The sequence below is a fragment of the Mobula hypostoma genome, chromosome 15 (assembly GCF_963921235.1).
Source record: "Mobula hypostoma chromosome 15, sMobHyp1.1, whole genome shotgun sequence".
Lineage (NCBI taxonomy): Eukaryota > Metazoa > Chordata > Chondrichthyes > Myliobatiformes > Myliobatidae > Mobula > Mobula hypostoma.
This window is the reverse complement of record NC_086111.1, coordinates 51888014-51913119: the sequence shown is the minus strand read 5'-3', so window position 1 is coordinate 51913119 and position 25106 is coordinate 51888014. Positions and strand designations below refer to the sequence as shown.

At 38.1% G+C, this 25106-nt stretch overlaps 1 protein-coding gene and 1 long non-coding RNA gene across 2 annotated transcripts in view; one reads left to right on the top strand and one right to left on the bottom strand.

The window, feature by feature from the left end:
* The first annotated feature begins 46 nt into the window (after positions 1 to 46).
* The window catches only part of atp6ap1la (ATPase H+ transporting accessory protein 1 like a), a 27815-nt gene continuing 2755 nt past the window's right edge, over positions 47 to 25106 (top strand). The window contains exons 1-9 of the mRNA XM_063068048.1: positions 47 to 155; positions 3356 to 3482; positions 7234 to 7296; positions 9630 to 9823; positions 11959 to 11999; positions 14349 to 14431; positions 16461 to 16702; positions 18366 to 18416; positions 24616 to 24859. Of these exons, the coding sequence (XP_062924118.1) occupies positions 55 to 155; positions 3356 to 3482; positions 7234 to 7296; positions 9630 to 9823; positions 11959 to 11999; positions 14349 to 14431; positions 16461 to 16702; positions 18366 to 18416; positions 24616 to 24859 (1146 nt within the window). The 5' untranslated portion in view covers positions 47 to 54. The remainder of the gene's footprint in view (positions 156 to 3355; positions 3483 to 7233; positions 7297 to 9629; positions 9824 to 11958; positions 12000 to 14348; positions 14432 to 16460; positions 16703 to 18365; positions 18417 to 24615; positions 24860 to 25106) is intronic.
* Positions 15828 to 25106, bottom strand: part of LOC134356849 (uncharacterized) — a 23110-nt gene continuing 13831 nt past the window's right edge. Inside the window, exon 4 of the long non-coding RNA XR_010020449.1 lies at positions 15828 to 15894. This is a non-coding gene — a long non-coding RNA (uncharacterized LOC134356849). The remainder of the gene's footprint in view (positions 15895 to 25106) is intronic.

The following is a 25106-nucleotide window of genomic DNA, read 5'->3' as shown; positions in this document are numbered from 1 at the left end:
TAAATTCCCATTGAGAGCTCCGGGTAGTGCAGCTCGCAGCGGAGCTATTTATAAATGGAAGTCCATCGCATTCAGTGCTTAATATTTTCGCTTCTCATAAAGTTTTCAATGATGAATGAAGAAACAGTGCCCGTTATAATGTGGTCAACAGCAGAGTAAGTGTATACTTTCAAGATGCAAGCAATGTAACTTGTACAAGTGATTTCCAAATATTTTACCAACATATCTCCATAAATTTCTGACGTGTTGAGAGTAATTATTGCGGTTTACAAAGAAGACAAAATCAGCGTCATATTTTATTCTAAATGGACAGGGAATAATAAAGTGAACATTTTATTCCACTTGCGGTTTGCTGTCCAAATGACCATATGCTGACCGGATTAACCTTTAAGAGTTTCATAAAAAGCGAGATTAATACTGTAAACGCAAAGAAACTAACTATTTAGGTTATCAATTATTGTAATAAAGACTTTGAAAATGAATATAGATTTAATAGGAAGTTCGAATCACTTATTATTTTATTATTATCTATTTTTGGAATGTTCGTTTAATTCCGTGTTTTAATCTTCTAACTTGTCCTTCTGCCTTGTCGGTTCCAGGAATAGCAGTTAAATAAAACAGAAAATCCTTTAAATGCACCGGTGACAGGATCCACATCAGAAATGTTAATCCCTTGTGGGAACCATTGGGTACAGCTGGTGATTTCTAATATTTGTTCTTTTTATTTTCTGATTTTAACTCGACTTTGAATGGAAAATGGGGGGTGGGTGTATATAGAGTATCTGCTTGCTTCTATTTTGAACGGAACTATGCAGACCTATGTACTATATTTTCTAATTACGAGTTTAATCTGGAGGCCCAGCGGGGCTGTACAGATGGGACTTGGCCGATTAGGCAGGTCATTGTGGACATGTGAGTTCTTTAATCTTGTATTAGGCATTCGGAGATGTCAGTTGTATTGTGAGGCAGTGGCCCGACACTATTAGACAGGGTTGCATCTTCCAGTTCCCGATTTGCCTACGTGGCTAGCTCCTATGCTCAATACAGGAGATACAAAACGCATATTTGGTAACCCGGTAAACATCATATTTATTTTTTTTAAAATTATACACCCATATCTACAGTTTAGTGGTAAGTTACCTTTCTATAACTGTCCTCGCACCAGAATATACAATGTACGCCCGTTCTATCAATTTCATTTTTATCATAATTGTTGAATAAAGTGTTTTGGCTCTTATCGGACTATGCAATTTGTTCATAGATGGGTTTAATTCGTGGATAAATAAACACGGTAAATATTCGTACCAAAAATAATCAGGGAGTAAGACAAAAGCTGTTTCATTTATGCTTGCCCGACTACCATTTATTTCAGTCACTAATCTCAATTGACAATTTCCCACATAATCCCGATAACATCCAGGATACAGAGTTTTGGTTTTAACTGAATAAAATATATTTCTGCAGCAGGACCCGAATATATCATTGTTAAAAAATAAGTTCAGCCTTAATATAAATAACCGGTATATAAATGACCTGGATGAAAATGGTCAGGTCGGTAAATTTGCAGATAAGAAGATTGTTGGTGTTGTGGATGGTGTAGAAGACTGGCAACGAACACAGAGGGATGTAGATCAATTGTAGATATGGATGGAGAAATGGCAGATGGAGTTTAACCCGATCAAATGTGAAGTATTGCACAGCTTGGTGGATCAAATGTAAAGAGACTGTACAGTGTTACGGGCAAGACGCTTAACAGTGTTAATGAGCATGTGGATCTCCGGGTAAGGTTCGTAACTCCCGGAGAATGGCTGTGAAGGTTGATAGGGTGGTTGAGAAGGCATGTGGCCTTGAGTTCAAAAGTCAGGAAGTTCTGATGTAGCGTTATAAATCTCTAGTTATATTGAGCATTGCTTACAGTCTGGTTGCCTCCTTATAAGAAGGATGTCGAGGCTTTGGAGAAGGTGCAGAAGAGGTTTACCAGGATAGTCATAGTCATACTTTATTCATCCCGGGGGAAATTGGTTTTCGTTACAGTCGCACCATAAATAATAAATAGTAATAGAACCAAAAATAGTTAAACAGTAATATGTAAATTATGACAGTAAATTATGAAATAAATCCAGGACCAGCCTATTGGCTCAGGGTGTCTTTGTTCCACATTCTATTGTCAGCTCCCTTCTCGCAATTTTTCTTACATGTTTTCTAATCAGAATGGGAGCGAGTATATTTGATAATGAAGTTACTGAATTAATAACACTGTAAGAAGAGCTGGAATGTTATTATTGAGTATAAGAGCTGGAATGTTATGATGAGGTTGTATAAGGCATTGGTGAGGCCGAATCTGGAGTATTGTGTTCAGTTTTGGTCACCAAATTACAGGAAGGATATAAATAAGATTGAAAGAGTGCAGAGAAGGTTTAGAAGGATGTTGCCAGGACTTGAGAAACTCAGTTACAGAGAAAGGTTGAATAGGTTAGGACTTTATTCCCTGGAGCATAGAAGAATGAGGGGAGATTTGATAGAGGTATATAAAATTATGATGGGTATAGATAGAGTGAATGCAAGCAGGCTTTTTCCACTGAGGCAAGGGGAGAAAAAAAAAACCAGAGGACATGGGTTAAGGGTGAGGGGGGAAATTTTAAAGGGAACATTGCGGGGGGCTTCTTCACACAGAGAGTGGTGGGAGTGTGGAATGAGCTGCCAGACGAGGTGGTAAATGCGGGTTCTTTTTTTAACATTTAAGAATAAATTGGACAGATACATGGATGGGAGGTGTATGGAGGGATATGGTCCGTGTGCAGGTCGGTAGGACTAGGCAGAAAATGGTTCGGCACAGCCAAGAAGGGCCAAAAGGCCTGTTTCTGTGCTGTAGTTTCTATGGTAAGCTGGAATTCGAGACATTGTGGCCGGGAGTTAACACTCTGGTTTTGACGAGCATTATTTCTGCAAGATGCACAATTAAGAATCAAAAAATCTATGTGACTGTTCAATCTGGGAAAGGGACAAAATATTTCGCTGTGATGTAATATCAGGAACACTGGCACTGAAACAATGTTCAAAAACAAACGAAAAAAAATAAACGCACTTCTTTGGGCTAAATATTTAGCAGCTCCTTAACTGAATTTATCTTTCAGATCTAATTTGACCGTGTAAGTACATAAATTGTTATTCTGTGATAAATTAATTGACTGGCAAGCATCCTGCCACTAGATGTCGGACTGATGTCCTGGTTGAAATGCTATTTGATGACTTCAGTTAACCGCCAATTTTTCCCACCCGACTTCCCAATGCGGGACTGTAACTGTTCTATTTCCGGATTTGATAAGAATGTGTGGTTTCCTTCAATTTTACATAGAGCCTTGTGGAAAACTGTGGAGAATGGACACAGAGAGCACAATAAAGAGGTATCGGAACTATCCTGGTATCTCAATCCCGTATTCAACAGAAGTCAGAAGAAAGTGATACTGTTCTGGCTGGACACGGTAAATGATACAAAAATTGTTAAACTGTTTAAAAGCTAGTTTAAATAAAGGAAATAAGTATCATGCTGCAATACTTTAAAGGCGCAAGAAGGTAGGTGCTTATAGCCAGTCCGACTCCCAGAGCCAGAATCTTGAAGATTATATGCTGCAATATCTACCCACACCTTCTGATGCAGTTAGACCTATAGAACACTTCGCAGTCAGTTCCACAACAAATATTACGGTAGCCTTTGGGGTATGTCATTAAAATATAAATGCACGAGTTTAAAAACTGAAACAAAAAAGATTTCAGGTCAGGCAGTATCTGTGGAATAAGACCTGAAATATCAAACGTCTTCACCGTTTTCTGCTCTCCCTCTTCAAATAGTACTGAAATATCTCTCTGAAATCCATCTTCAAATTTCAAAACCATAAATCAAGATACTGTACTTTTTTAAAAAAAAGAAATACAGCGCAGAATAGGCTCTTTGAACTGCTCCGCCAGCATCCAACACATTTAACCCTAGCCTAATCAGGGGACAATTTACAATGACCAATTCACCTACCAACCGGTGGGTCTTTGTACTGTGGGAGAAAGCCCCTGCATGCCACGGGGAAGATGTCCTTACGGAGGACGCCGGCATTGAACTCCGACGCCCCGGCTGTAACGGCGTCGCGCTAAAACCTCTACACTACAGCGGCGCCCGTATTTACCTACATAATTCAGCAAATGTGTTCGAGGTGATACACTATCTTCCCAAGGCCAAATGTTCCCAGCCTTCAGAGTCTTTCCTCTCACCTCAAGCAGCAAAGTCAGGTTACATCTGTAATTATTTAATGTGATAGTATTTCTGCTCCCCAAGATACAATATACTTCCAAATTCTTGATTCCGGTAAAAATCGGAAACAATACCAATGAATGTAGACACACATATTGAATTTATAACGGCTTCAATATAATTCAATATGTTTAAAAAAACAAAGATGTCACAATGGGGCGTTGGAAACGGACCCAAATGCAAGACACAGACACTGAAGTACAAGGAACAGGACTTGACCAGAGTAGGGACCTGACAGGATTCAGACCAGGAGCAGGGACAAGAACGCAGACTTGGGCTATGGAAGGCAGGACCAGGACTAGGAACCATGGACTAGGAGACAAGGCTTGGACTATGAGCCCGAGACTGGACAAGGACCCAGAACCTGGGTCTTGCCTCTGGCTCAGACCCCAGAACCAGGCAAGGACATAACATGGCTAAAGGACAGGATGTGGCTGGGGTCGAGAGGCCTGAGCTTGGAGACAGGCTGGGGTCTTTGCTCTTGAGGCTTGAGGCTGGGGACTTCAGGCTTGTGTTCTTGGAGCTTGGCTTGGGATCCTGGAGGCTAGTGTTCTTGGAGCTTAGAGACAGACTGGGAACCAAACATCAACGTAGAGCTGGGACTTATCCTTCGACAAGCCGGGACTCATCTTTAACCTGACACCAACATGAGACAGGACACAACATAGACATAGAGCCAGGACTTATCCTAAGACGAGCCGGGACTCAACTTCATCTCCACACCAAGGTGGGACAGGTTCCTCCGTCAGGTAATGGCAGAACGGCCGGACTTACTCAACAGAGGCAAGGACAAGACAGATCCCCCCCACAGGTCAACGGCAAAACAGCCTGGCTTACCCCATAGAGGCAAGGACAAGAAGAGACAAACACCAGAGAACAACAGAGAGTTCCATCTCTGCTCCAGGGAAGCTCTGAGTCTCAGTTCAGCCAGCAACCTCAGCTGGCTACAGAAGCAGCCGGATCCCTACCTAGCTCGGAGTAGCTGGCAGCCACTCAGCTGGCCCAGGAAACAGCCAAATCCATACCGCAAAGACAGTTCCGACTACCAACAGCAAGGCTCCATGAAGCAATGGTTCTCCAACACAGCCTAAAGATGACAAGTGGCCACTCTAGCCTTCCACCAGTAAGTTACTCCCAGGGGAACTGATGAGACAGACCAGCAGCTCACACTCAACCCCAAGGCTACTTGTATTCCAAGCCCCAAGATGGGAATCAGGTGCCTATGCTTAACTCAACCAAACGAGGGACAGCTGGAAGACCCAGAGTCCTGAGTCCACAGGCCGAACCGTGAACCGGAATGCGGACTTCACGGACTGGATCATGACAAAAGATATACATTTAGCCTCATTAGTACAAAATTAAACATTGAAGAACACACTATTTTAATCACAAACAAGAAAAAAATCTACAGATGCTGGAAAGCCGGCATTTTGTGTGTGTACAATATTTTAATGTTGATTTTAATAATTTGATCAATATTACGCTGTAATGAAATAATAAATGTAATATAAAATATTTCTACAAAATTCCAACAATTATAATTTTGAACTTGGAATGGGATGTGTTCCACTAATTCCCACTTTATGCTTCCCTGTGACAATGCAGATGCGTTTTGAAATTAGAAAACAAAAACAGAGAACGCATCTAATTCCCAGTGCTACGTACAAACACGAGCTGTCAGTAGGTAAACCAACAGTTAATTTCACGAAAGACTGGGCACAAAGGAATAAGCATATTTCTTACTTGAAAATACCTTTACAACAGTCAACCTTTTTGAAATATGAAATCATATAATACTGTGAAAAGGTGTTAGAAACATAGAAAATAGGTGCAGGAGTAGGCCATTCAGCCCTTTGAGCCTGCACCGTCATACAGTATGATCATGGCTGATCATCCAATTCAGAACCCTGTACCTGCCTTCTCTCCATACCCCCTGATCCCTTTAGCCGCAAGGGCCATATCTAACTCCCTCTTAAATATAGCCAATGAACTGGCCTCAACTGTTTCCTGTGGCAGAGGATTCAACAGATTCACCACTCTCGTGTTGGGTACCTAAGACTTGCTGTCTTTGTCAATATCGAGCGGAGAGCGAGTTTGTAAATCTGGCAGGAGCAAAGGATGTTGGGAATGGCGGAGGGGTATGGGACAGGTGGCAGAGAAGCCGTGCCAGGGCAGGGAGTGAAGTGGAGGAAGACACACCCCGCCCTGAGACCCCAGTTCATAAGGCCATAAGACAAAGGAACAGAATTAGGCCATTCAGCCCATCGAGTCCACTCTGCCATTTCATCACCGCTGATCCCAGAACCCATTCAACCCCATACACCTGCCCTCTCACCATATCCCTTGATGCCCCGATCAATTTGTAATCTATTATGATCACTTGCTCCTTGGGGTTCTTTTACTTTAAGCTTTCTAATCAATTCTGGTTCATTGTACAACACCCACAGTCAATGTCTTTTGATTCCAAATGATTGGTTATTTGATCATTACAGAATGTCTCTCTGATGCTTCCTGCCCCCGCCCTCTTCCCCTCACCTTTTTCCCAACCATGATTCCCCCCTTCTCACTCTCTGTCCACAATAGAGACCCATAGAGAATCGGGTTTATCATCACTCACATATGTCATGAAATTTGTCTTTTTTATATATACATCTAAGAATTTTGCACAAAACTTTGTATCTAACTTTCTAATTCAAAGATGCTTTTTGGTGTTGTCAGTTGTGGACTTGTGTGTTTAAACATGTATGTCATTCTACACCTGGTATCCAAAGTAATCAAGTTATATTGTAATAACTGATTTAATATTTATCAACTAAATGATTCATTCAAAGTGCACATTTTGCACCAAATTATGAACACTGAGTTAATTGCTTATGTTCAAAAAGAAATGAAAATCTATGTTCTATTTCAACATTTCAACCTTGTATTTTCAGCTGAACACCAACGATATTATGAATTCTGATGCCAGTGTGGCCCACACATTTTCTAACATTCAGGTATGATAGATCCTATTTCATGATCATATTACCAAATTTACTTCGTTTATTTATTACAACAAAGCATGAAGTGATCAAGATTTTTTTTAGGTAATATGTTTTCATCTCTGGACCTGAAAGGAAAGATTAAATTGTGAATAATATTCAGAGCTTAACGAATAACTCAGAAATTAATTTTATTACTGCTTTTATAAGGACCAATTTATTGGGAAATGTGGAATTCATTTTTTAGTACTGATTAAATGCACAATGAGTAATATACTGGCCATAATTCATAAGCTTTGAATTCACAATATTGAATGTCTTCCACTGTAGATAAGCAGAGAATAATTAACTAGAATGTAATGCTTATTTCCTTTCCACTTCCCCAAACTTCTCATTGAATTTTTTTTGGTTAAATTTATTCTTGAGGTATGCCCCTTGCATGGTGGTGGTGAATCACTCCTGAAAGTACTAAACTGCTCCCAATAAAGGCCCTTCTACAATGGGAGTGTTGTAGGACTAAGACCTGATGATGAAGTAACTACGTCAATGACATTATATATCTGAATCAAGACGGTGGTCCATCTGCAGCCCTTTAGCCTTCTCTGCTGTAGGTCACAGGTCTGGAAGGTGCTGTCGGATCAGCCCAGATGAATAACTAGACATTTTTGTAGAGCACAGCCCCAATGGCGCATTGCTGATGAAGGAATGAATAATTAGTGTGGTTTATGAGAAACCAATTATTGCACCAGTTGGTCCTGTAAACTGTTGAAGGTACTTGAGTGTTATTGGATTTTCATTCATTCAGGCACGTGGAAAGTGTTCCACCATGCTCCTTCCTGTGTCTGTGATATCGCTGTTCCCCTCCGCGCCTTGTGGCGCATCAGGTGGCAAGTTTGCCATTTCTTTAGCATTTTGTTTGTTTTTACGAGGCCGAGTTGGTAGCTTGAAGAGTAACCCAGCACAGATGGAAAGTGTGCAAGGATCCGGCCAGATTCAAACCCAGGACTCATCTCGAAGTCTGGTGCTGATGCCACTACACCCCCAGCTGGCTTCCTGTATCTTATAAATAATGAAAATGGGGAGATGACTGATTGCCACAGTCTGCATAGCCTCTGATTTGCTCTGGCTGACTAAGTTACTGCTTATTGTAGACTCCCAGGATGTTCATAGTGGGAATCGAAGGAATGGTTTGCCCATCGAAGTCCAATTGCGGATGGTAATTGCCTAGATATTTTATGGCATGATTGTCACTTGTCTCTTACCAATCTGTACCTGACTGCCATGTGCTAAGTTTTCTGAGGAGTTGCGAATGTAATAGGATGGTGAACAACACGCCACTTCTGATCTTAAGGATGAAAGAATGGGTGAAAGGAAGGTCTGTAAAGATGGTTGCCCCTTGGACACTGCACCGAAGTACTCCTGCAGTTATGTCTGGACAAGATTGTGGTCAAATAGTTAAATACAGGCTATACCCAGGTTACAAACACCTTGCTCACAGAAGCCTGCACATATGAATGAGCTCTATTCAGATGATCAAACGCAAAGTTCCAACATATATACATATATTCATTTCTATGAACGGCAGAACTAGCTTCCCCTCTCTCTCCACTTTTAATAATTATTCTTTCTTAACAATCGTATGTGTTTTTGATGCCATTCATTAAAATACAGTTGAGGTATGGTTATATTGGGTGATTTCTACATATTTTCTGACTATTTCTGCTGAGAGTGCCAGGGGAAGTTTTCACAGTTTGCCTTGCGTACTCAATTTTGAGTGACAATTCCTAGTTTTCCTAAGTTATTACGTGGTCTCTGTGGCATCTGTCATTTGAAAAGTATGAGGAAATTCTTCAGCCAGTTAGATAGAAGTATCTGCAGTGAAACTTGCACAGTGCAATATTTTTCAACAGGAATTATAAATGATATCTAAATTATTATACATATCTTTTAACCAACATATACGATTAAGGATGATAGATAGATAAATAAATAAATAATGAAGTGTTAAAAAAACTTAACTTTTACAGTTTAAAAGATCTCCCAATGTTAATTTTCCAGAGTCCTGAATAAGGGTCTCGACCCAAAACATCAACTGTTTATTCCCCTCCGCAGATGCTGCCTGACCTGCTGAGTTCCCCTGGCACTCTGTGTCTGTTGCTCAAGATTTCCAGCATCTGTAGAATCTCTTGTTTGGGTATGAGGATTGTTAGCCAAAGACTCTAGGTTACAAGATCAATGGTAATATATTCAAGAAGTATCTACAATTACATACAAAAGTAATTAAAAAATGATTGTCAATAAAGAAGCAATATAACTTTATAAATGCAAGCTCATTCTTTTGTTCGTAGAATATTCTGGATTCTGCTCCATCTTGGATTGTCCTACCAGCCGTAAGCCAGCGTTGGACGTATCGGCTCCCTGAATACGTGCACGAGAAGCTCGGAGGATATTCAGTATATGTAAATCAATTACCATTTTGGAATCCAGAAATGAACAGCACTAAACCGTTATTACTAATAGTGAAATTACCATTAACGTACAGGTAATGTACATTTCTAAATGCACAATGGGCATGAGTTGGGTTAGAACTAAATGAAGCGAGTTTGCAGTATTTTGATTCTTCCTGTGCTGCCACAATTTTCTTCCCTCTGGTCTCGACGATGACAACTGAACCTTCAGCACTGTCTCACATCTATTTATAGCAGGTGAACCAACTGCAATGATTTTGCATCCTGTCGTACACTGGTAGCTCTGGATTTTGACAGGGGTTTATCTTTAACCCTCTTCTATTTCTCATAAATGTGCAGCATTATCCAAGGACGTGACATGTACACTGTTGGTGCTGAGAACTACCTCTCTGTAATTCCTGATTTACCATGTTGCTTGTCTGGAATCCATTCCTTGATTGCCAGAAGTTTCCTCACAACGGGAAAAGCGTCCACTGTCCCGAGTCACGGCTGAGTGCCGGGGTGACCACACAGGCAATGCTGCCCCTTCCCCCCCTCCCAACCCTGTCTTCCACCCCCACCCCATCTCCCCAGTCCAGTGACAATGAGCTGATTAGTGACAGTGGCTGACAAGTTCGGGAGATTGGCATCAGATTCGTTGGCAATCTTTGTTCAATGTCTAGACGACATCCCATTCCCCCACCTCCCCCAGAGAGAAAATGTATTTTGAATCTTCTGAAACAGTAATTTGAAACATTTATCCGGTAGAATGCTAAGCAGTGTTAACATTGGGGAAAATTAAAGCTGTTTTACCCATTGTTTTCCTCCCTCTGATCACTTCCAGCCAGATACTGAACCATATTGCTCGCGGTTTGATATCCAATTTGATTCTGAAGTCAGCTTCCTCTCTATCACCAGGGCCCTCGACTCCCACCTCCATAACTTCACCTCTCATATACGATCAGAATCACAATTATTTTCACTGGCATTAGCTCATGAAAGTTGTTTTGGGCTAGCAGTACAGAGCAGACATATTGAATTACTGTAAGTTATAGTAATAGATTCCTAGATAGATAGTTAGTGCAAAACAGGAATAGTGAGGTAGTATTTAGGGGTTCATGGACCATTCAGAACTCTAATGGCTGAGGGGAAGAAGCTGATCCTAAAACATTGAGTGTGGGTCTGCAGGCTCACAGATGATAAGAGGACATGTCCTGGGTGGTGAAGGTTCTTAGTGACGGATGCTGCCTCTTGAGGCATTGCCTTTCGAAGATAGCCTTGTTGGAGGGGAGGCTTGTGCTTGTGTTAGAGTTGGCTGAGTCTATAACATCTGAAGTCTTATGATCCTGTGCATTGGCATCTCTGTGCCAAACGATGATACAACCAGTTAGAATGCTCTCCACAGTACATCTGTAGGAATTTACTAGAGTCTTTAGGGACATCCCAAATCTCCTCAAACTCCCAGCTGTTCAGCATGGTTGTATCCTCTAAGATGTTGATGCCCAGGTACTGTACTTGAAGTTATTTGCCCTTTCTATGGCTGAACCCTCAATGAGTGTGTGTTTTCTCTATGTCCCCTTCCTGAAGTCCACAATCAGTTGCTGACGTTGAGTGCAAAGTTGTTGATATGACGCCACTGGACTAGCCTGTCGGCATTATCAGTCTTTAAAGTCAGCACAGTTGAGATTACAGACAACCCAGCGAGGGAATGTAGCAGAAGTCTCCATTGTCCGGCTAAGCTGAGAAACCGAGTTTGCCAAAGTGGGTTGCCAGTAAAACCGAAACAGGGGGCACTGAGACTCTCTCTCCCCACCATCCTCTTGACTATTGTACAATCTCTGGAAAGTAAAATTGAAGCCCTCAGAGAAAGATCAGGGACATCAGGGATTGCTGCGTACTCTGCTTCACTGAGACATAGTTCATTCCGGATACAGTATTCTAGCCCAAGGGTTTCACATTTCACTACATAGACCGGAGGGCAGAAGTTACAGCTTCTGCATCAATCAAATCGTAGAGACAGTGTACTGGAAACTTCTGTTACAAGATTAATGAGCACACAAACTAGTGATTCCAGATATAGATTTTTATCACTCTTTGTTGATAGTGCATGTTCTTACATGGTTTATTTTGAAGTAATTAATTTTCCTGTCTCTAATTATCAAATTTGGGATTGTAGGTGTTAAATTTATATAATTGTTTATACTGATTAAACACAATATTCCTCTTCCAGATCTGCAGTGACAGCAGATATCAAAGTCCTAGCCGATGATGGTAAGCTTTCTAATGAAAGGTGAACAACCCAAAATATTCACATTGCTTTCTCACTTTAGCCTGTAGCAGAGCAGCTCATAATTTCACAGTGTTTAGCATTTACTTCAGGTGTCCAGTCTATTGCTTTTGTAAGCTTTTATTTGTTTGATAATTTAATGCTATTAAAATTGTAGACAGAAAAATTATCCAATAATTTTTGGCAACCAGATAGCCAAATAGCAGGGTGCATTATTGGTGTACAACGATTGAAAATGTCCAAAACGTTAATAATTGCCTTTCTTTAAGCATACTTGCTTTATGTTTGTTTTATATAGAATCAGCTGAATTCTATGGATAAAGCAAACACTTTCCACCTCTTTTCAGAAATAGAAACTTTTTAGATTAAGATGGCCAGAGAACTGATATTTTAAAATATTCAGAAATTTACTAAAAAAAAAGCCATGGTTCGAATTTTTCCCTTAAATTTTTCCACATATAATCTTTTCTCTCTTTCCTGAAGGCATCAAATGCTCGCTGAGACACCATGTTAATGGGCTGGCTTTGGTGGTATGACAGTAGGTGCTGCTGAACCACTTCCCCAAGGTGTAGACATCAGGGCACAACCTACTCCTGTCCGGTTTGGAATTCAAAATTTTGGCTGTGGCTTGGTGGGAGTTGTAATTGACCTGGAGTGCTCAGTCCTCGTTTGGTAATGTTGTCAGTTATTGGGGGTCTGATCAGTTATACAGCAGAGTATAGAAATAGACCAAGTACAACTTTATAACACATTTGGAATTAGATCATCCTCTTCATATAAAAATGGACTGGGTTGTGCACATTATTACCCATAAATGCATTCATCTCCTGCTCCCCCTCACCCCACCTCACTGCATGACCCCCACTATTCATTAACCTTTCTCAGTTCTCCCCATTGTGGCTATTCCATGAAGCGGAGTGGTCTGCAAGTAGCCAATGGGACTTAGACAACACATCCTGATGCCCTACTCTACACTGCCTTGGTAGCCTTCACTGCTTACTGCTCTTAAAGGGCTTTTCAAATGTTTCTAATGATAATCAGAAACATTTTAAAAAGAGTTGAAATATACTTAAATAATTAAAATGTCTTTAAAACCAACAAAAGCAAAAATATTAATAAATGATTATTTCAAAGTTAATTTATTATCAAGTGTATGTCACCGTATATAACCCTGATTCATTTTCGTGCCTGCATACTCAGTAAGTCCAATAGTCATAATAGAATCAGTGAAAGACCATAGCAGACAACTAGAATGCAAAAGATAACAAAATGTGCAAATGCAAAAAGAAAGAAAAAAAGGAAATATTAATAATAAATAAATAAACAATAAATATCAAGAACATGAGATGAAGAGTCCTTGAAAGTGAGTCCATAGCTTGTGGGAATAGTTCAGTGATGGGGTAAGTGAAGTTGAGTGAAGTTATCCATTTTGGTTCAAGAGCCTGATGGTTAAGGGTAATAACTGTTCCTGAACCTGGTGGTGTGAGTCCAGAGACTCCTGCAGCTTCTTCCTGATGGCAACAGTGAGAAGAGACCATGCCCTGGGTGGTGGATGCGGGTTTCTTGCGACAACGCTCAGTGTAGATGTGCTGAATAGTGGGGAGGGCTTTACCCGTGATGGACTGGGCCATATCCACTACTTTTGGCAGGATTTTTTGTTCAAGGGTATTAGCATTTCCGTGCCAGTGTGTGATGCAGCCAGTTTAATATCCCAAAAAAATTTGACTGATGCAAATTAAATAAGAACATTAACACAAATTAGTAAAAATATAAACAATAATCATTGACCTTCAGTTATCTTTTCTATCTTTGTTATCCTCTGTGGCCCTGTTACGTGCAACAGCCATGACTGAGACAAAGCTCAGGGTCTCTCAATTTAACTTATGCTTTTTGTGTTCACTCCTGGACTCAGTGCTGATACCTGGAGTTTCAATCTGCAGGTGTGGAGGTCAGGAATGCGCTGGCCCAGGCAATGGTGTTCTCCCATGGAGCTACGGTTGGGTGATCTGGGAGAATAGTCATATGATTATTAATATAACTTTAAAAAATGCAATTAATCATTTGCATCCCTCCTTAACAGCGAGGCAGGAATTGAAGCAGAATAACACAGCAGTTAAGGACAAGGACATTGGAGAGGAACTCATCTTTACCCTTTTCCCTTAGCTATTGTATCTCAAACTGCTCTAAAGAGGTAGAATGAATTACATATAAAAATTATGAATATGATCACTAAAGATATGTAGTCTAATTGTGGTAATGTGGTAGGTCATATCAGAAAAAAGCATATTCTGTTTTTTGTCATATAATTTAAAATTTGCTTTATTTTTAAACAGACGTTATTAAACTGGTCGTCAATACTTTCAAAACAAATGAGGTCCCTTATACAGCTATTTTCATGGCTGGCTGGAGTTCCAAGGTATAAAATACTTAACCCACTACCTCTTTCTTCTTTTCCAAATGTTTGTTTATAATTATGTGTTCTTAAAATTTCTGATGTTCATTATAGTCTGCATGTCTGTTTATGCCCGTGGTTCACATGCTGTTACAAATAGCTGAGCTCAGAACTCCTCATCTACCCGTCCAGTAGGAGAATGGGGAGAGGAAAGATACCTAATTCTCTAGTCTGCTTCTTCGTGCCTCCTTATAGTTAGTCTTTGAGCCCACTGGTCCAAAACAGGACCAGAATCAGGCTTATTATCACTGCCTTATATGATATGAAATTTGTTTTTTCAGCAGCAGTACTGTGCAAAGACATTTTTTTTATAAGTTAAAAATATATAAAGAATGTAACTAAAATAATAGTGAGGTAGTGTTCATGGACCGTTCAGAATTAGAGGGGAAGAAGCTGTTTCTGAAGTATTGAGTGAGGGTCTTCAGGCTCATGTAACTCCTCCCTGATGGTAGTAACAAGAAGAGGGCTTATCCTACTTGGTGAATAAACTGTTACTCAACTCAATCACCAAGAAACTATGGAAGCGAAGGCAAGGGCGGTGGGGTGGGGGGGGGCGGGTGGTGGTGTTAGGGTGGCCGGTGAAGAGAGAGTTAGCAAATCTGTCACTGAACAATTTGCAAGTGTTAAAAGTTGTGTGCTTACAAAGCACAAACCCACATTTTAGAACAGATGAGGATGATCACCAGGTTGCAGATTAGAACAGTTGCAATATCATAGGAAAAATCCAAAGGCGACGCATTTCTGTTGCCCATTTTAGAAGCCTGAGAATGTTGTATCTTCTAGTGATTGCAACAATCTTTTAAAACTACAGATATTAGAAGTAAAACCACTATCCAACTATTTGGAAGTCCTAATAGCTCGGCATCTAGCACACTAATAATGTTTGCCATACTCCCTTTGCTCTTATCTGGGGCTGATTCCCACACTCACTTTCAGGGCCCTGGTTGTTAACTTCCTCTAACACACCATTTCTTGTGTTCCAGGTGGCACATTGGAGTCCCAGTTCCTACCCTCCCTTTCCACTTGCCAGAGCCTTGGTTCTTCCAATCCCTTTTACACAATGGGACCATGGTTCCTCTCCTCCCTTTCTATCCCCCATGCAACAGTTCCCCACCCCCCAACACAGTCAAGCCCACATTTCCTGCTCCTTCCTTCCACCCCACAGAACAGGGCCTCAGTTCACACGTATCTGTGCAAACAACAGGGTCTCTGCTTCCATACTCCCTTTCAACTCATCTTGTTCACTGGAAAATCCATTATCCTACTGTGTATAATGTTTTTAAAAAGTGAATTAGAAGTCTTGAAATATTAATAAAAGTAACATCCAGAAAATCTGCCAGTCTGGCATCGCCGAACTCACCGAATGTGCCGGATTATCAGGTTTATACCAGTGTAGAGTGTCAAATTGATCTTTGAAGGTCTTGCCCCTGCTTAAATTGATAGCAAAATGTTAGTATTCTTAACCTCACATAATGAAATTAATTTGCTTCTCTGAGACATAAATCATTCCAGTGCTTAGTCTCCTGGACAACATTTTTTCGATGAAGACCATTAACAAATATTTATTTGCTGACTGCCATCTAGTTGTATGCAGCATGTGCTTCCTTTGATTTAATATGACAGAGAAATATTGGTAATTTCAATATTGTGTTGAAATGTCCACCTAATTCTATGCAATGTGTAATGTATGTCGTCAGTAGTGGATAAGGTGCATTGAAATTATGAGAATCTAATACCTCCGTTATGAAACCTCAAACAGTATTTACTTTGGCGGTGAAAAGGCCACAGTAGAGTTTCTCTCAGACAATTTGTCCAACATCCACGGGACTTGTATCCATATCAATATTTATGCAGTCTTTACCATATATTTAATAAATTATCTCTAGCAGTTTTAAACCTTGAACTCTTTTGTTGAAACAATGAACAAGTTTAATTCAATAGTGATTTTAATATCTATTGCTGGAAATTAAGTTCAGAAATCACTATTTTATAGGTGGCTGGACATTCTTTCAGTGATGTCATGAGCTTTGGTAGGAAGCTTCTGCAAATCCCAAATTGGAACCAGTACTCACCAATAAATGTTACAGATGGTGAAAAAACATGCATTCTCTTCACTGCCAAAAAGATAACAATTAGATTTGGAGACCAGCCAGAGATCGATTTGACTAACAAAACATTTGGGAACACTGCTAAAGTTAATACAAGGAATTCAACATGTTCTGCGGATCATGCCACGTAAGTTGTGATAAGTTACACTTTACCTTTGGCAACTTGCACTGAATTAAGAATGTTTTCCTAGACATTAAACCTTTTTAAACATATGGTTATAGAGACACTTAACACCTTATTATGATATCTGATCACAGAGGTTTTAATAATATGAATGAAGAAAGATAATTTTATTTTTATTGACATAATGGTTTAAATAGTCATGGTAGTTCTTGGTACAGGCATGAAATTGCCTATTGCTCAGTTTTTGAGTATATAATTGTAATTGCCTGAAAAATCATTTTACCTCTTTATCTTTGGATGTTATAAATTATTTTCAGATTTCCATACTGATTTGATTATAAGGGTTTTCTGAAGCAATATATTTTCTTTTATGAATTTCTTATTTACATCTAAATTTTATTCTATAGATCTTGGCAAGTTGTGAAATTTGTCAAACTTTCAGGCTGTGAGATACTGCAAATGTAAATCAATTTGCAATATCTCACAGTCTGAAAGTTTGACAACAGAATACTTAGATTTGAAATGGAAAATAAACATGATCGCTAGCAAGATCTAGTTTTGGCATTGTATGCAATCCAGGAGGTTTGGATAACGATTAGTTTTATTTTAAAAGCTAGTGAGCTTTTAAAAGTAGTTTAAAAGAATGAGAATTATTACGTCCAACTTATGATAGAAAACTTTTTGTTCTGAGGCAGCAGTACAAGACAAAAACATAAAAATCTATAAATTACAAAAATAAATAGTGCAAAGAAGATTAATGAGGGAACACTCATGGACCTTTAAGAACTCTGATAGCAGAAGGAAAGAAGCTGTTCCTAAATTGTTGAGTGTGGGTCTTCAGGATCGTGTACCTTCTCCTTGATGGTGCTAATGGGAAGAGGGCATGTCCTGAGTGCTGAGGGCCCTTAGGGATGGATGCTGCCTTCCTGAGGCACCACCTCTTGAAGATATTCTCAACGGTGGGGAGGATTGTGACTATGATGGAGCTGGCCAAGACCATAAACCCTCTGCAGCTTCTTGTGATCTTGTGCATTGGAGCCTCCATACAGGCCGTGATGCAGCTCTCCACCGTACATCTAAGAGGTTTTGGTGACATACCAAATCTCCTCAAATTCCAAACAAATTCGAGCCACCGTTGCACCTTCTTCATGATTGCATCATGTGTTGGGCCCAGGAACTTACAACTGACCCCTCAGTGAAGACTGGTGTGTGTTTTCCCAAATTCTCCTTCCTGAAGTCCTTAATCAATTCTTTGTTCTTGTTGATGTTGAGCACAAGATTGTTGCTGTGACACCACTCAACCAGATGTTCTATCTCCCTCCTGTAGTCATTGCAATCTGAGATTCCACCAACAGTGATATCTTCAGTGAATTTGCAGATAGCACTTGAACTATGAATAATTTGAAAGCACACACAGCTGTAACAAATCAAGCTGATTCATTCTATTTGAATAAAGATTGGAAAATTGGATGCAAAGACTGATGGGAAGAGCTAAGTAGTGAAAGGAATACCTGGTGTTTTATTGCTTGATATTGATAACAAATGCAAATCATGGAAAATGTCACATTATTTACCTAAATTAATTATCTTAATAATTATTTACAACATCTAATCAGTATTCCAAAGCTATCAGTAAATATCATGTTGTTCAATTTTATGCACCCAGGCTTTTACTGAATTATGGTGATGTTGGAAAACTGAAGCAACTTGTTATCAGGTATGTATATTACTTGAAGCATAATACTCTTAGATTTGTTTCAGAATCAAATAAATTTAGGCCGAAATTAACATATTATATTATTCAGTGTACTATCATTTTGTTTCAATTAACATGTCATAAAACTAATTTTAAGGTAGCATGCATATGTGTAAAATAAACAGAGGGAGTTGTGGAAAGATGCCTTTTTGCTCAATCCATGTTACTGATAATGAATTTAGAAGGATCTATTGCAATAATGTTCTGTAAATTACCTTAGTCCAAATTACATTTCAAGGTTTTTTTTAGCACTTTGGACACCCAGCGACTCATCAGGATATGATAAATGGGAATGGAAGAATTAGATAAGAGGACATATAAACATACATATTTAAACAAATTAGTAATAATTGCATTTATAGAGTTTTTCTCTTGGTCATTGTAAAGTGGATCTATGTTTATTTTGTCATAATTTTTACTCTATCAGTATGAATGGTGCCGGGGTACAAGGAAAGTACATTTGACTCTTAGATTTATATTCACTTCTGACACAAGAAAGTACTTCTGCATTTGCTGGAAATGAATGGATTTCCCTATAGTGCAAACACGAGGAAATCTGCAGATGCTGGAAATTCAAGCAACACACATCAAAGTGTCTGGGTAGCCTCCAACCTGATTGACTTCTCTAACTTCCGCTAATGCCCCACCTCTCCCTCATACCCCATCCGTTATTTATTTATATACACACATTCTTTTTCTCTCTCTTTTTTCTCCCTCTGTCCCTCTCACTATACCCCTTGCCCATCCTCTGGGTTTTCCCCCCTCCCCTTTTTCTTTCTCCCTAGACCTCCTGTCCCATGATCCTCTCATATCCCTTTTGCCAATCACCTGTCCAGCTCTTGGCTCCATCACTCCCCCTCCTGTCTTCTCCTATCATTTTGGATCTCTCCCTCCCCTCCCACTTTCAAATCTCTTACTAGCTCTTCCTTCAGTTAGTCCTGACGAAGGGTCTCGGCCCAAAATGTCGACTGTACCTCTTCCAAGAGATGCTGCCTGGCCTGCTGCGTTCACCAGCAACTTTGGTGTGTGTTGCTTCCCTATAGTGCATGTGAATTTGATTTTGAAATGACTCACATCTTACCTGATGTTTTTTGGAAAGTGAGTGATTAAAGCCATATTATAAATGTCATGACATATTTCAGTTATCCATATCTAGTTACATCTAGTATACTATAAATAATCACACAATAACCCTTATCATGCTCAACAATTTCCTCCTCTTCCTTCTTTTAAAGTTAGCTCTGTTGAGTTCTACAAATGTAGATCATGGTCCACACTCTCACATAAGTTGCCATTGTTCATAGATATGCTTGATAGTGAATATTGGTGATAACTTAAGGAAATACTGTTGATGCTTTTGTGTATTTGCTACATAGCCTGCTGGAGAAAAAACATTACCACTTTTCCCTTTATAACCTCAGAGGACTGGAGTCAATTACTGAGATCATCTAAATTAGCTCCTAAAACTAACAATCAACCCTAGGACATTCCAAATCCACATGGGTCAGTTACTGGCTAGATAAATTTGATACATTTACTGGTGGAATTGGTGGGGTGGATGTACGCCACCACCTTGGGGGAAAAAATTCGATATAACATTGCATTAGGTTAGTGTATTTGACTTATCCTGACTGAATCTGTTTAGATGAAATAAATAAAACTGACTTGAATATGTAAATGTTACCATTTTTCTTTCTTTTTCTTTTTCAATAGTTTTATTGATTTTGATTTCTATACATAGAAGAATACAGAGTTCAAGAGAATACATGTTATAAAACAAAAAACAAAATATAATAATACCAGATACAGTATATTGAATCACATTAACGAACTCCTTACTCTATATTCATATGGATTAAATTAGTTCGTATATTAGAATACCGTATAAACAATTTTATTAAGAAAAATAAAAGATCTACACCCACTACCAAAGCTGAAGCTGTTTGGAAAAAAAAAGAAAAAAGAAACTTATCAGATAATAAAATATACTATTAACCAACTTCTGTACTTTAACAAAGAGTCAAAGATTGTAAAAATAATTAAAAACGGCCCCCACAAATTTTGAAAATCTTGGTTAGATTCAGAAATTGAACAACGAATCTTTTCCAAATTTAGGCATGCCATAACATCCCGTAACCACTGAGCACGATTAGGCGGAACAGCATCCTTCCATTTAAACAAAAGCGCCCTTCTAGCCATAAGAGAGATAAAAGCCAGAATGTGCAGATCAGATGTCTTTAAAATGATATCTTTCCTTCCAACAATACCAAATAGGGCAGTCAAAGGATTAGGCTTAAAATTTACTTTAAAGAGTACACAAAAACACATTGTATATTAAAGAGAAGTGGGAGAAAGAAGCGAGGTTGGTACTTTCAGAGGAGGCTGGGGGAAAATATGCAGCTTTCAGTGGTCCTCGACTAATTCTTTGACTTGGAGAGAACATTGTTGGAAAAATATTATAAGATACTTCAAGACGCCATATCAGGAAAAATATGAAGATACAAACATGACGTGTTGGAGAAGGTGCGGCTCCAAGGAGGCAAATCATTTTCATATTTTCTGGGATTGCCCTAAATTAAGTATATATTGGGAAGGTATTCATAGAACATTAGTTAAGGTACTTAGGTCCCAGATACTTCTGAACTTTGAGATGCTCTATTTGGGGCATGTATTGTTTCTTGAACAGAAGGAAGATATAAAGTTGCTGCAGGTCCTCTTAGTGGCAAGTAAGAAATCAATCACTAGAAAGTGGCTAAATCCAATACCACCCACATTAGAAGATTGGCACGAAATTATCTTGGAAATATTTAAAATGGAAAAGTTGACTTACTCCCTGAGAATTCAAAAAGAAAAATTTTATCAAATCTGGAATAAATGGATAGAATATATAACCCCAATGCGAGAAAACTTTAGATGACTCTCCTAATGATTTATACTGCTCTTCTCAGCAACGCAGTAATATTGTTAACGTAAGCACCCCTAGTCTAAATGTTTACTGTTTTTTGTTTTCTTTTGGAAAATACAGAATTAATACAAGTAAAGGAAAAGATTTGGGATAGGGATAAAAAATGATAAAATTAAGTAAATAAGTACATAGGGATTGGATAATTATGTCTGGGGGCAGGAGTAAGCATGAACAAGTTAGGATATAAACACCTACAAAGATTGTTACATAGGCTTACATACAACATTTTGGACCAGTAGAAATGGTCCAGAAGAGATATATGGAAACTATTATTACTATTTTTCTTAACAACTAATACCATTACTTAGCCTAATAGATTAGTATTACCACTGTACATAATTATCTATTTAAGTGTCTAATTTCCTTTTATATCATCTCAATGTGTACTATAAATAATTATAGTTTTATACATATAAAAAAAGGAAAAGGTTATACGTGTGAAAAAAGTACATGATACTTGTGAATTCCTTATCCAAATAAAAATAAAATTAAATAAAAAAGAGTACAGAAAAAGTTTGAATTATTTCCTTCCAATATTTTCCAAGACTTGGACAAGTCCAAAACATATGAATAAGTGAAGTTTCTCCATTGTTACATCTATCACAATAGAGAGATGTATCTCTATAAAAACGAGATAATTTATCCTTGGTCATATAAGCCCCATGAACCACTTTAAATTGTAGGAGGGAATGATGAGCACATAGCGATGAGGTATTAACCAATTTAAAAATCTCATTCCAAGTTTCTTCTGAAATTGAGGTCTGTAAATCTTGTTCCCAAAGATTTTTAATCTTGTCTAAAGAATCATTTCTCATTCCCAGCAACATATCATAAATATTGGATATTGAACCATTATAGAATGGTTTCATATTAAGAATTCCATCTAATATGTTCTTATCAGGTCTATTAGGAAATGCATATAATTGAGATCGCAGAAAATCTCTAATTTGTAAGTACCGAAAAAAATGGGTTTTTGGTAAACTATATTTAGTTCACAATTGTTCAAATGAAGAAAGACTTCCTCCTACAAACAGATCCCGGAAACATCTAATGACCAATCCTTCCCAATGCTTAAAGACTACATCAGTCATAGAAGGCTTAAAAAAATAATTTTAAAAAATGGGACCAGAAAGGGAGAATCTCAATAAACCAAAGTGTTTTCTAAATTGTATCCAAATCCTTAAAAGTATGTTTGACTACCACATTTTCATTAATCTTACTTAAGGATAAAGGAAATGAAGATCCCAGTAGGGAGATAATAGAAAATTTATTAATTGAGTTAGCTTCTAAAGAAACCCACCCAGACAGTCCTTGTGGTTAATATAGTATAATCAAAACGTGAGATTCCATATATTAGCTGCCCAGTAATAAAACCTAAAATTTGGTAAGGTTAAACCTCCATTTTTTTTAACTTTCTGGAGATGGACTTTATTCAGTCGAGGACGTTTATTTTTCCATATGTAGGAGAATAAAATAGAGTCCAGAGAGTCAAAAAAAGGATTTAGGAATAAAAACGGATAATGCCTGAAAGAGGTATATAAATTTAGTTAAAACATTCATTTTAATAGAATTAATTCGGCCAATCAATGATAACGACCAATTTGATAATGTTCTTTTTATATAATTTAATAAAGTAAGAAAATTTTCTTTAAATAAGCATTTATAATTCTTAGTAATTGTTACACCCAAATAAGTGAATTGGTTTCTTACGATTTTAAAAGGAAGGTTAATATCAGTTAATGGCAAATTATTCAAAGGAAAAAGTTCACTCTTGTGTAGGTTCAGTTTGTATCCAGAAATTTGACTAAAACAAGATAGTAAAGAAAGCACAGAAGGTAATGAAGTTTCGACATTAGAAATTTAAAGCAATAAATCATCCGCATAAAGTGAAACTTTGTGGATAGTACCCTTCCGTAAAAATACCAGTGATATCGTTAGATTTTTGAAAAGCAATAGCTAAAGGTTCTAAAGCCAGGTCAAAGAGCAAAGGACTCAAAGGGCAACCTTGTCTGGTTCCACGTTGAAGTTTGAATGGTTTAGAATTCTGAGAATTAGTAAGAACCCGAGCAAAAGGGGATAAATACAGTAGTTTAATCCATTGAATAAAGTTGGACCAAAAATTAAATTTTTCTAAAATTTTAAATAAATAATGCCATTCAACCCAATCAAAAGCCTTCTCAGTGTCCAAGGATATCACACACTCCAATAATTCCTTAGAAGGAGAATAAATAACATTTAATAATTGACGAATATTAAAATGAGAATATCGATTTTTAATAAAGCCAGTCCGATCGTCAGAAATGACAGATGGTAAGATATTTTCCATCCTACGGGCCAGAACTTTAGATAAAATTTTAGCATCAACATTAAGTAAATAAATTGGTCTATATGAAAAACATTTAGTTGGACTCTTAATCTTTTTAAGGATAAGCGTAATAGAAGCTTCATAAAAGGATTGCGGTAACCTACTTAACTTAAAAGAATTTGAAAAAACTGAACATAAATGGGGTATGAGCAAAGAAGAAAAAGCCTTATAAAATTCTCCAGAAAATCCATCAGGACCTGGAGCTTTCCCTGAATGCAACAAACGTACGGCTTCGGCTATTTCTTTGTGAGAAATACATTGATCCAACTGTTTTCCGTCATCAACAGAAAGCGTAGGGATATTTATTTGGTCTAAAAAGTTATCCATTACAGTATTATCTTTAAGAAGATCAGAGCTATAAAGTTTCGAATAATATTGTCTAAAAGTATCATTTATTTCTAAATGATCAGTTGTCCTAATACTGTTAGCTTTACAAATTTCTTTAATCTGTTGTTTAGCACTAGAAGTTTTGATTTGGTTAGCCAATAATTTACCTGTTTTATCCCCATGGATATAAAATTGGCTTTTATCCTTTAAAAGTTGAGTTTCAATAGGGTATGTTAATAAAAATCATATTTAGCTTTAATTTCAACCCGTCTTTTATATACAGCAGGATCTGAATATTACCATTTTTAAGGTGTAATTCTTCAATTTTGATGTAACAGTTTGCATCAAAGAAACAATGGTATTTTCCGTAACTAACATGACTATTAATTGCACTAGTTACACTGATTACTCAATCCTATTAATGCTGCGGATATTAATTAAATTACTATTCCAAATTATGTCATCTTGTCCTAAACTCTGGTCCTTCTGTTACCTACTCACAGGTTTATAATGAAAAGTACTTATCATAGGATCTCTCTTCAGAACTGGTTTAGCCTGGATTTTGTGCAGATCTTCTACGACAATGCATTACAAGCATCTTTTAATGCAAGTGAAATCTACGCTCCAGTTACTAATTCATACCACTGTCACTATATCAGTAGTCTGCAGAAATATGAAGCATTGCTGGTACCCAGAACCAGGGACAATGCCACAGGGTTTTGGCATATCACCTTCGTGCAGCTTCAGGTAATAGTTAATCAGAAATAGTCCTTCAGTAATGGAAATCCATGACAGACTTTCTTCAAAAACTCTCAAGATGTCTTACTGTTACCATCACTGACCTTAATGTGGTTTAAATCTGATAGCTTGATATTTGGACACTGGAGACATTCATCATAAAGAAGTCTGTAGTTCGCTGGTACTGTACATGCTCAGTTGTTATAACAAAGTAACTGTTTCCTCAAAGATAATAAACACAAAATACTCTGCAGAG